We start from the raw sequence: 12,745 nt of genomic DNA on the forward strand, positions 1-12,745 counted from the left end.
TTATCTCTCTGCCACGCAGAAATGGCTTTCCCCTCCCCCTTGTCTGATACTTAAAAACTACTTGCTATGTCTTAGGCAGATTAGGCATCAACCAAGTTTCCCAAGTATGTAGCATTACTGTTGCAGACAGAAGCAGAGCTGTGAAAGAGCTTTACAAGTTTGGAAGATGGAGACTTGAAAGAGAGCAGGTGATAGATATGAAAAGGACACGGATAAATGAAAATTTGAACTAAGGGTAATGGAGACTGCCTTGGATTCAAGGAGGTCCTGGACACTGCAGATACTACAGGACTATTAAAATAAATGTGGGAAGGGGGAGCAGGGTGGGACTGGGATTCAGCTGCTGGGGGAAGGTTGCTAAGAGTTACAGGCAGGAGCAAGGAGAAACTCACCTGAAGGAAAGCCTGCCAGGAGCTGCAAAGCTGTGCCTTTTGAGCAAGCATTCAGCCACAGGAAGGCAGGGGAGCTGCACGTTAGCAAAGGGAAAGGCTTTCTTCTTTCCCTATGCCTTTTAGCTTTAAGTGGCTTTCTTTAAAAAGAAAAAAAAAAAACCAAACAAGAAACAAAAAAACCCCCGGTCTCTTGTGGATGTATTCCACAACAGTGTGACTTACCTGTAGCTGCTTTACAAAAAAGGCTTGCAGCAAAAAAATCTAATGTGATTAAAAAAGGGGAGGAGAAAAAATTTCACAAAAATATTACGGAAAAACTTAAGTTGTGTATATGCAGGTGTAAACTCATCATATCCAGCCCTGCTCGGGGTGAGACGTGCTATTCACACCCCATACTAGGAGGAATGATGAGTTTCCTGAAACCCTGGCAAAGAGGGGGGTAAGGCTCATCCTCCTGCCACTTAAGCGTGGTGTGGAGAGCGCCCTGCAAGGGCATTACAGTGCTCTCCAAGGTGGCTGTAATTAAGAATTACATCATGGGAAGAGCTGAATCGTGGGGAATGAAGATTATAGCTCTCGGAACAGAGCATGGCATCAGCTTTTACATGCTGATCAGGTGCTATACGCACTGAACTATGTTCTGCAATAGAGGTAGCTTGAAAGCATCAAGCCGAGGTGTTTGATGTACAGAGCGGTCGTCTTGCTCTGTGAGTGTCTCGTTAGCCACGGAAGTGCTGCACACATCGTACGGAGAGAGCTTTATTTCATTTCTGTTTCCTTAGCCTAAAAAATGAAGCTGTATACATGGAAACCAAATACATTTCTCATGGACAAGAGAATAATAAAGGAGCATGTGTGTGAAAAGTAAGATAAGAGAAAGCACAGCATGTTCCTGCAGAATCTGGCAGCAGAAGGACAATGTGGAAGCAAAATAGTTTGCTGACAAACTAGAAAGACAAGGTTATTGATGCCTCTGAGAAAATACTCCCACAACAAACTGGAGCCTCAAATCCGCTTGGCAGACAGATGGCACCGGGATTGTTTGATACCTGATGGAAACGCTTAGCACTGACTTTTCCCATGCCAGCCGTTTTCACCACACTTATAAGAGTGTGTATCTCAAGCTTTGTTCCCAAAGAGTTGTATATACCACCTGGGTTCTGCAGAAAACATCTGCTGAAACAGTTGTAAGCAAAACTTGAATAGTCTTTATTCCAAATTCTTTTCTTTGGGTCAGTCTGGTCTCTCACTCCAGTTGCTTTGGCAATGGCACCTGCACAAGAACAGCAAGTATTAGGAGGGGCAAATTTCTCAGTCTTATTTCCCAAACCCATCTGGTTTAATACAAACCTTCAGAAACTAAAAAGATCAAAAATACAACAGCTGGGAGCTCTAAGGAGCTCTGGTGGGGAACTTCTTTTGTTTGTAATTTCCCACTTGCTGTTTGCAATTCTTAATGCTCAGGAAATCAATTTGCAAGCAATGAGTCCCGCCACGGAGTGAACAAACACGCAGCTCGGCTCAAGCAGTAAAACCTGATTTTAGAGATGGAGCTGAGGATATCGAGGCAAATACGGAGTTGCCACAGTCCCACAGGCAAGTGAGAATAAAACCCTAATGCCCCAAATCCAAGCCCTTTGGCCCAGTGACAGAGTATCAAAAAAAACCCCCACAAAACCAAAAAAATCACCAAACAAAAACCAACCCCAAACCCCCAACACGTGTGCCCGTTGCTTCACCTTTCCATGGGCTGTGATAGGAGTTGTTATCTGGCCCATTTAGGATGGAGCATGAATTGATCCCTCCGCCCCAAACCCCACAGCCCTCACTTAGAGAAACCTCCCGAGGATTTTGGGGGGAATGGCTGGAGTTCACTGTTGCTTCCAGGCACCTGGCAGCACCCGGGTTTCTTAATCATTGCCGTGCAAAGTGAGGGCTGTGCCCGCCAGAGCACCGGCGCCATCATCCTCCATCTTCCTGAGAGGAGGGGAGGCAGCAGATCCCGTGGCAATGACGGACCACCCTGACGTCACAAGCACCATCTTAGCCTGTACAGATAAACCGTGACCTTTACAAGAGCAGGTCTTGGCATCTTAGACACGGCACCAAAATACAAAACTTAGACTGGCCTAGAAAGGCCAGAAATGCCCTGAGGAGAGGCCCTGGCTGCAGCCAAGTCGGACTGGCCAGCAGAAACCACAGCCCCAAAACTTGGTTTGAGGGCAGAACGTTCACATTAAACCTGGACCAGGGTCACTGCAGGATCTGCCCCTGCCAAAATTTCAGGACAAAGTACTCTCTCTGGAATTACTGAGGGGATAATTATTTCTGTGTAGGTATAAATGAAAGCAAAATGTGTCCCACTATATAAAAACGTCAATATTAAACAAAATATGAATTACAAAATACTACTTGACCATTTTTAATTGCAAAGGATTTTCTGTCCTTTTTGTCTAGCCTTAGCAACACAAACAGATGCATCAACATCACTAGCTACAAATAGATCAGTCAGCTTTTAGTATTCTTGAATAATGGTACAATGCAAAGAAATACAACATTTCAGGAAAGCAAAAGGTTAAATCTGGCGGCCAGCATTTTGAGAAGCGGCCCATGAATTTGATACCAAGTAAGGGCATCACCAAGAGGCAGTTATCACAGTTTGGGACTTTCCCCTCACACTAAAGCTTTTAATTTCATTTAAACCAGACCAACCGAAGGCAGTCCTGGACCGCAACTGTACCGCAGACCCTTCTTGCTTCCCGCAGCCTTGGCCCGGCGGGTTTGTGGCAGCGCTGAAGGAGCACGGTTACTGACCGCGGGCAGCCCCGGGGCCTGGGCACCCACCGCGGCTGCAGGCAGGGGAGTGTGGCCAGCGTGTTACTGGAAACCCAGTTCATGCCTCTGTCCAGTTTAAAGTGACCTTGGGTAAGTTATTTTGCTGCCAATGTTTCAGTTTAAGCCTTTATCAAATGGGCCAAGTGACAGTGCTTTCTTGTGTAAAGTGAGAGCTAAAGAAAAAGAGGGCTGCCGGAAAGAGAAACATGGTTTTTATGGAGGACTGAGGACAGGCTAACATGAAAAATAATACCTGTTGCTCTCCTGAAGCAAACATCTTATAATAGCATATGCCTACCATAACTAATATGCTATTACTGGTATGCTAACATTGAGTTTCTGTGGGTTTTTTTACCTCCTGAGTGAATTTTCTTTCTTTCACCTGTATGGATGCAGACAGGGACATGCGAGGCTGCAGCCTCAGTGCTTGCTGTCATTTCTCTGTGCAAGCCGTACCTTAGTGCTGCCAGGGAAAACCACCACCTGCATCCCAGGAATGGCAGCCTGATGCAAAACGACAACGACACACAGCGTGCGGATGCGCTTGCAAGCCCCACTGAATGGCCGACGTTTCAAACAGCAGCTCCGGAGCGCGCTGGGTGAATGCGATTCCCTCCCCTTGCATCTATCGCTAAGCACTTACCGGTTTAAGATAAGCGACATTACTCTGACGAATGTCATTTAGTAGCTGATCTCTCGGGGTTATTTCAACGAGGGGAGGCGGCCTTCTCCTGGGAATTGGTTTAAGTGTTTTGATGACGTCTTTGAGGTTGGTTTTCTCGGCAGGTTCCACATACTCTGGCACGGCAGGTTTGCGCTGAATCTTCTTCAGCTTGACCACTCTGAAGCTGACGGGCTTCTCTCTGCGCGGCTGCTCGGGGGCCGGCTGCCTCGTGCTCTCCTGCCTTTTGCTCAGAGACACAGCCGCGGGGACGGGTGGTTTCGGGGCCTGTGGGGGTTCGTGCATCCTTGGCTGGGGCAGTGGTCCCCCCAGCATTTCCCACATCCCAGGAGGCAACCCAAGTCCATTTTCCAGCATCGCTATCAACTCCCTCTGCTCTTTCATTTGCTGCTGCCTCTGCTCCTCTTGCCTCTTTTGCCTCTGCTTGTCCAGGTTTCTGCTGAGCAGGTTGGTCACTACCATCCTGGGCCCCGGCAGTTCGAAGTGGTACCCCATTTTAAGGAGGGTGGCGTTGGCTTTCAGAAGCCTGGCGATCTCCATTTCTGCCTGGTGGCCCAGCATGCTCCGCTGGTTGTGAAAGCGGAGCTCCGTCAGCGTCTCGTTGTACTGCAAGCATCTCATGATAGCAACGATCCCTTTGCCAGAGATGAAATTGGAATCGATGTTCAACGTGGTGATGCTCCTGTTCTCCCGCAGCATGTTAGCCAGCGCGAACGCCACGTTGTCGTCGGCCCCCACGTTGGCCAAGCTGAATGTTTTTATGTTCTTATTCTTCTTCATGGCATTGACAAAGTCTATCAGCATTTCTTTGGGGACGTTTTCTATATTGTTCAGGTTGAGCTCTTTCATGTCCGGGTTGTTTTTTCGGACTTTCTCCAAACTCTCTTCTAAATTGGTTTGATTTCCTGAAGGCCTGGCACTTAGCTTCATGAAGCTGGTATCCAGTGCTAACTTTTTGGGGATGTTTAATTTTGATATTTTCTTTTCATTTTCATTTGGCTTTTCTGTGATTTCTGCTGATTCTGTACCTGGTTTCTTACTTATCTGATCGTTGTGACGGTTCTCATTGGTGTAAGTCTCCTTCGTTTCCAATTCAGTCTCATCTTCCTCTTCCTCCTCTTCTTCATCATCTTCCTCTTCCTCCTCTGCTTCCTCATCCTCATCCTCCTCTCTCCCTTTATCGCTTCCACCATTGTTTGTCTCCCCAAATTGTGTTCCTGAGTTGGACAAGTGCTCGTTTTTGTAATGTCTCTCTTTCCCCTCTGCTCCAGGCATCCTCCCGCCGGCCACCTCGCCGCTGCCGCCGGCCTTTCCTTCCGTCTCTGCAGCACTTCTCTGAGGAAGACAAAACCTCACAGCTGAAATAATCGAATGCAGCTTTGTTACATTAACTTTCTGCTCAAATAAACATGTAGCAGCTGGATTTAGATACCTCTATGCCCATACATTACAGAATAATCCTTAAAAGTGTCATTGCCTGTAAGTCAGGGCTGTGCTAGCTTGCTTGGGAACACAGGACCGATTGCTCTTAAAGCAGCTGCAAACCAGTTTCTCATCTTTGCCTATTCAATTAAATCCTGACACTTAAATCCTGTATGTATTTAATGCTATGTTAAGGTGGTCCTTGAACCCTTCTGGGGGTTAGCAGTCTCTGATCCAAAGTCTGTTTCTGGATTTTGTGTAATTTTTATTATTTCCTTGACAAGAGGGAAAGTTTATTTCGTATGCCACAAACCATTGGAAATCAGTGTTAACCACTGGCTGTTTGCTCAGCCCAAGGAGGAGTGAAGAGGGCACATCACAACAACAGTGGAGTCACCCAGCACATGAGACAACAAGGCCGCCTGCTCTGGTACCTGCCAGAGCATCACAGCTAAAGCAGCACGTAAAAGAAGATAAAGCAAAATATCAGCTCGGTTTTATTTCTGAGTCCAGAGATAGGAAACTGGACTCCACACACAGGTGTTGCAAGGCAGTGGGGCTTCTAGCATCAAAACAGAATTAGTTGCAAACTTCCACCATCTCCAGAGACCCTCCTAGCTGAGATTTTTTTTCAAGCATCTTTTTGCAGTGGATCCTCCATCACTGAGAAATGCTAATAAAGCGCTAAGAAAGATCAAGGTATTTTCCTAAAAGATTTGCACTAGTTCAGGCAGGGCAGTGTCATGGCTTGTGCTTCACCAAAAGTCAGACAGAACTGCCACAAAGTCACTTCTACTCTTCTGTTTGCTGTGGTAGTGGATGGGTTTAGTGCAGGGATCGCCTGACCAGTTGTGAATGCAGCAGACAGCTCTACACTCAAATTCCAGCTTTAACCTCAGAAGCGTTAAAAAAGATTGTTTCTTTGAGGGTAAGAGTATTGAAGGAGGGAAAAAAACCCCACAGATTTCCCCCCGTCTCCAGAGACGGCCCATGAAACCTGCCCTGGGAAGTCCGTGCTGTGCTGTGCTGCTGTGTATTAGCAAAAACATTAGTGTTTAAAAAAATAAAAATCAGTTGGATTCAGGTATGCATGTGTTTCATCTGGCCAAGTTTCTGTTCTATTAACCTATTTTTAAGCGTGGCCCTCATCCTGAAAAATATCTAAGTATGACTGTAACTTTAGTTCAAAGTCATAGGGATAGTAGAATAAATTTAAGTACGGTATTGACAAGGGTTGGACTAGTTCATGGAGTTTGCATGCTTGGGTGTTAGTGAATGTTTCACATTGTTAAAATGCAGTGGTTTGGGTTTTTCTCCAGTATGACATTAAATTCTGTTAATTAATTACTTTAATACATATGATTAATGTAGTCTTCTATGGAAAAGCAATATGGTGGTGTTCCATATGCAAAGTCAAACAAATTTGAGTTACATCCTCCACACTGGTTTTATGACAATTTCTTAGTGATTCGCTTTACTGAAACAGAATTAGGATTTTCTTATATTAAAAAGCTTAAGTAAATATTTAGGAAAAACAATTAAAAAATTACTAACCCTGACGTCAATCCAAGCTGGATCCTGACATTGCCAAGGCTTTTAGGATGAATTTAAATTTGTTTGCACCATACCTTACGCAAGGGGATGGAAGTAGAAGCAGGTTAGTTATTAAAGCTATAAAATAGATCCCACAGCAGATGCATAACAAATATTTGTGATTTTTTGCTTGTTACCTCAGAGGGCAAGAGGGTGACGGGAACTCTCTCGTCCTCGAGCATGCGTCTGGATGCCTTCTGCCAGTACAGGTAGTCAACCAGGGACCTGTGGTCGAAGCTCCCCGTGGGGGGTTTCTCCGTTTGATCCCTCTGTATCATCCCAGTTGGGACTTCGGGGTCTGGGGCCATGACTTCCATCTCACTCTGCAGCTCCTTTAGCTCCTCAGGGGACAGATTTGCCAGGATTTCATCTTCATCGATGTCCTCAGGACACACTTCTTCATCAGAGTTTTGGCTGAGTTCAGACATGTTCTTTCTTCTCTCCTTCCTCTATTGCTTTTTAAACCTAAAGAGAAAGATAAATTTTAAAGGTTTGTGGGTTTGTTTTTTTTTTCTCACTACCAGTACTTCATTCGGTTAAATCAACAACTTCATGTTTTGGTCATGAGCTGTGGCAGCTCTCGGTCTCAGTGCGGGAGACAGACCGTGCAGCTAAGTCTATATTAAGCTGCACTTGGCTGGATAAAGAGAATTTATGGCGATGCTGCCATGCTCCATTTTCAGCAACCTGTCAGCTGTGCAAACCCTTCTGACATTTCAGTGCAGCTGGTGCGTCCCCCATTGAGTAAGGCAGGAGACGGCCATTTTCTAGAGGATTCCTGGGGCACTACGCCTTTCAGTGCTTCACCTCATGCTTGAATCGCCATAGGTGGGTGGAGTGACATTAGTGGTACCTGCGAGGTGTGCAGGTGAAATTCCGCACCGTGGGAAGAACCAGCACTCTGTATCCGTAATGTCTCAGCTATCTCAAAAGGGCCAGGGACTGCAAGCTCTTCACTGCCTTTAGCCAGGTCTAAACCCTGACTAAACATTGCAGGTGGTTTTGGTGTGAGTGCAGCCATCACGCAATTGATGAGCTCTCCCAGACACCAGATCCTCGTTAAGGTAAAACCCTCCAAGATGGAGAAAGGCTGGTGAACAGTCAGTACAACACACATCTTGTGTCTGGGGACAGGGCTCCATGCGGGGATGGGCACCAGCCCTTTGAACCAGCCTGAGTAGTTCCAGAGGGAGCATTTCCCCATAGCATTTCCCACAGCACATCCACGCCCTGCTCCCATCCAGTCTGCCCAGGGGCAATGCCAACGCCCTGTTTCTTGAACTGGCCTATCTCTATCACAGACGTTATTTGCACTGTCAACAGATCTTGGCCGACAGTTCATCTCAGGTTCATTCTTTTCCTACCTTTTACCATTTTTTTTTACAAAATTAATAAGCAACTACAAAGATTTACTTTGCTAATATTCATAGAACTGTTGTAACTATAGAAGATTACCCAAAATCCTTTTTTTCATTGTGTCCATTCCAGCTAAGAAGTACCTCCTTCTTTGTTCAGAATATTTTATAGGCTTCTAAATTTACACGGCAAACCAGAAAGCCATATCTCCAACACTACTTTGCTCATGGCTGCTTTGTAAAAGCAGAGTAGCATGGGTGGGTAATCTTTCCACTAAGGTGCAGTTTCAGTATGCCACAGTTCAGACTGTTTATTGGATTAGGAAGATTTCCCCTCATAATTTCAAATATTCTTTGCAGGGGGTGTCGAATCAAATCCTCACCTGCAACTGTGAATGCGTCTTTCATAGGAAAGAACCCTCAGACAAGAGGCTGTGAAGCCAAGCCCCACCAATTTTTAAGCCATATTTCTCGTTACAGTCTCAACCACGCTCTGCAGGAGTCTACCAGCAGCAAAACAGTCTCTGCGTGATGATGGTCTCTCTTTGCTGTGTTTTGTAACAGGAAACGTGATGTTCAAAGCCCTGTTAACCTCTATTAAAAAGCCATTATCCAAAGGTCCTCATTTAATCAGTGCTGTTACACAGCAGGGAAGAGGGCAAAAATTTAAGACAAGATAAGTGGTAAAGGAAAAAATAACAAAAATCCGAGCCAAGAACCTAATGGCTCCATTTGCCCCTTTGGTATTTCAGGGGACATCCTTATTTTATATTATGCACTAGCAAGCACAACAGCAGACCCACACATCAATCTATCTGGTCTAGCAGTTTTAACCCCCAGCGATTGCTGTCCATAATAGAGTCCATAAATGGTTTCCTGATGTTATCAAATAAATCAATGTTCTTCAGTAGCTGGTATGTTATTCTCCCAAACGATGCTGTTTGGGTCACAGAAGCTGTCTATTCAGTGGTTACTTATCGCTTGCTAATTTCTTCACTGTAAATAAAGCCCCTGGCCACCTTCTTGTATTTCCATGATCTTCAGCCAGGCCATCTCGGGCCATGGTCTTGTCAGATCTGCTAAGTTAAGTAGGGTCAAACCCATGAAGTCCTCCTGAGAAGGAAAACAGGGATACTGAGAACACTATCAGGTATTTGAAAAGCAAGTTTTCTTCTAAGTAGAAATATATCATTTGTCGATACCACGATTAGGCAACACTATACTTTTGGGAGCGATGTCTTCTCCGTCGGATGCAGAGCAAAGGGCTTCCTGGTGACATGGGTGTTAATCCCACAGATTTCCAAGGTGGGTATCACATTTTGCCTACTTTAGGTCTCTCCTCCATAAATTACCTCGAGTTCAGGATTCACTTCCTTTTCTAACACGTTGCTTAGTGTTTTCATACACTGGAAATGGCACGTTAAGGCAACAAACGACACCCTCCAGGCTGGGGACACACTCATGGCCAAATCTAGAAGTCTTTTCCAAGGCAAAACTCCCATCTTCTTCCTAATAACATCTGCGGGTATTCCTTTCAGAGCTTTCCAAAATTATCACTCATTCCTCAACCTTCATTAAGACGGGAAAGCCACTTCCATCAGTAGCACTTACAGTTTTCATGCCAATTTGACACTTGCACAGGAATCCCCGGACTAATGAGCTGCTGCACGAGGTGCTCTGTTACCAAACAGCAGCGAGCTGTGCCAGCACCTCTGCTCACAGCAAAAGCAGAAGACAAGAGGTACCTGCAGTGATCACAAAGCGATCCCTATGGGTAGCAGCACAAAATTCATGCTAAGTAGGTACCTAACAACTGTTAAATGAAAGAACTTTAGGAGCAAACTGATAGAAGAAAAGGTTTGCCCTTAGTAAAGAACAATTCATACTTATTGCTTACTATTTCTAAGGCAGGTACACGCATATGGATGAACTCTTGCATGAAACCCAGCAGGCTCTAGTTCAGAATTGTTTCGATTCATTGATTTTTCTCATTTGTGCATTTCCTTCAAAACTTTCAACTTCTCTCTCTTGAAGGGTTGAGAAGTTTTTAACGCAAATATCAAGAGGGGCTGACCCTTGTGTCACCCTTTGACACGAAGGCGGTCATCACACCATGCTTCAAGTGCCTAAAACGTGTTCTATTTTTAAGATAATTGATGGGACACATGCTGATGCCAAATGCTTGAGAGTAATTTCTATAATGTTGGCTTTCATTTTTTTTGCTTATAAACCCCACACATTTATTCCCCTCTATTACCAATCCATGGCATTTCCAAGTGCCAAGGCATTAACTGGAACGAGTCGGAGAATGTGCCTGCGTAACATAATCTTGCATCGCTTTTAAGAAACTCGTAGGCTCGATGGGATGGTCTAAAATTGACAAACAGTAGCATACATCAAGCATGTCCAGCAATGCAGTGTAATGCAATATGGGGATTATAAAGGGTCAGATGATGGGATCTTAACAATAACAACCACTAAGTAACGAGAGCAATCATAGAGAGACACCCTGTGGGAAAAACACCAGGGATCATCTTGGGGGGAAAAAAAAACCCAAACACTACACCTCCAAACTGTTACAGATATAAATATACCAGATTAAGTTTGTTGCTTAAATAGAGTAAGGACATCTGACTTTCGAAGTATTTGCTCAAGTCACTCGACAGGGAGCTGCAAAGTCAAGCCCCCATGTGAAGCAGCAGGCGCGGTGGCGGCTGGCGCGGGGACGGGATGGAGCAGCGAGGACGGGGGCGCGAGCCCCCCACCCCTGCCCCAGCAGTCACCGAACCACTGCCTCTCACTGCATCGAGGTCTGGCCGTTTCCTTCGCCTCCAAGAGGAGCAAACGGAGCTGCGTCTCCTGTTTCAGTGGGACCTGGATGCCTCGAATTTGGCCCCAAAAAAGAACAGTGTGGGTTTTGGTTTTTTTTTTTTTTTTTTTTTTAGTTTCCATTTTCAGAGAAGCCTGAAAACAGCTACGCTGGGTCCTCCCTACGCAGTAGGAAACCACCTCTGTCATCATCCACATTCCTTATTACAGGGAAAAGAAAATATTAAAATGTGTAGGGAGAAAGGGGGAAGCATGGAGGAGACTTTGGTCATGCCAGAAATTAAGGAGAGAAAATTTCAGCCTGGGTCAGGGTACTGCCCCCCGCACTGGTGTGTCCAAAGCAGTCCCGCAGGGAAAAGCACAGGTGAGTCAGATGTGTACGTCTTGGTTTGCAGCAAGAAGGGTTAAATAATTAACTGATGGATTTCTAAATCATTTCAGCTGTTTTAAACCGTTTGTAAAAAGATCATCCAAACCCTCATGATTTTGGGGCAGAAGACAGCTCCACATATGAATGTTGACAGTGACATTTAGCTGGTGAGAGGCTGAGGATAACACCGAGCGCAACTGAGCTGGTCCTGGGGTCTGGACTGACCCAGGGCAAACTTTTGCCCCATTCAGAGCCAAAATATGTTCCAAATTTCACCCTCGAAGCCCGAGTTTCTGTTCTCACTTGCCAATGAACAATGCTACGCCTCACCCGCCATCCCCCCCTGCCTATATACATGCACTTTTTTTTTTTACTGACCATGTTTTAAAGTGGCTTGAGCAGCACTCCCAGCACAGCCAGAGGACACACGACGCCTCTTTGCACTGTGCTCATTTACAAAGCAGCAGCTCCGTGGCTACAGGAAGGAGTTTCTACTCCCAGATATCGTTTATAGCACGATCACGGGCAAAACGCTGAAATACTCAGCACTAAAATACCAAGTTAGCAGGGACGTAACTACTTTCCCAGCTTCTGTTATTTATGTGACCTCGGCAAAGCACTTCCAAATACCTGAACGTTTTCATCCCTGGGTGGCGATTCGTTGCCTCATCTTCCCAAAGCACAGTGCTAACAGCTGCCAAACAGATGAAAACCAGCCTGCAATGAATGAAAATGGGTCTGTGAGAGACTGTGAGCAATTTTATTATTTTACGGGGAACAGGCGATTCATGAGGGGATGTTGAATGTCTGACCATAACTTCAGGGACCGAGCTACGGCCCTGCCTGGGACTTTTCACCAATGGGCAAAACCAAAGGGTGCCCTGGGCTGCCCCGATGTGGCTTCACCTGGTTTGGGACAGAGCGGAGGCTAGTTATGGCCAAACGGGGACACCAACCCCCTGTGCCAGCAGCCACCTGGGGATGGAGACACGGGGCAGCGCTGGCTCCTGTCTGACAGCCGCAGCTTGCCCGGAGCACAAGGCAGCACCGGCAGACAGCGCTGAATCGCACACTACCCATAGGCATTGCACAGGGCATTTACCCAAATATTTACTATTATTAACTGAGGGCTTATTATTCCAAATCTGTGTGCAAGACAAGCCCAGGCTCAGAGGTTCAATACTTTGCATCAGAAATACAAGCTCGGACCCTCAGAGGAGACATTCATTCTCCACGCAGTCTGCATAAGAACCTATCTGTGGCAGCA

The 12,745-nt window shown here is 45.8% G+C and overlaps 1 protein-coding gene across 1 annotated transcript; it reads right to left on the minus strand.

Moving 5' to 3' along the window:
• Positions 1-1,135: 1,135 nt before the first annotated feature.
• On the minus strand, positions 1,136-7,492 carry LMOD3 (leiomodin 3). Its single transcript, XM_082321364.1, has 3 exons — positions 7,062-7,492; positions 3,871-5,244; positions 1,136-1,665 (listed from the first exon to the last, which is right to left on the minus strand). The coding sequence occupies exons 1-3, from the start codon at positions 7,350-7,352 to the stop codon at positions 1,639-1,641; spliced, it is 1,692 nt and encodes a 563-aa protein (XP_082177490.1). The 5' UTR covers positions 7,353-7,492; the 3' UTR covers positions 1,136-1,638.
• Positions 7,493-12,745: the final 5,253 nt, after the last annotated feature.

Source organism: Platalea leucorodia, assembly GCF_965183815.1.
Source record: "Platalea leucorodia genome assembly, chromosome: 9".
NCBI lineage: Eukaryota > Metazoa > Chordata > Aves > Pelecaniformes > Threskiornithidae > Platalea > Platalea leucorodia.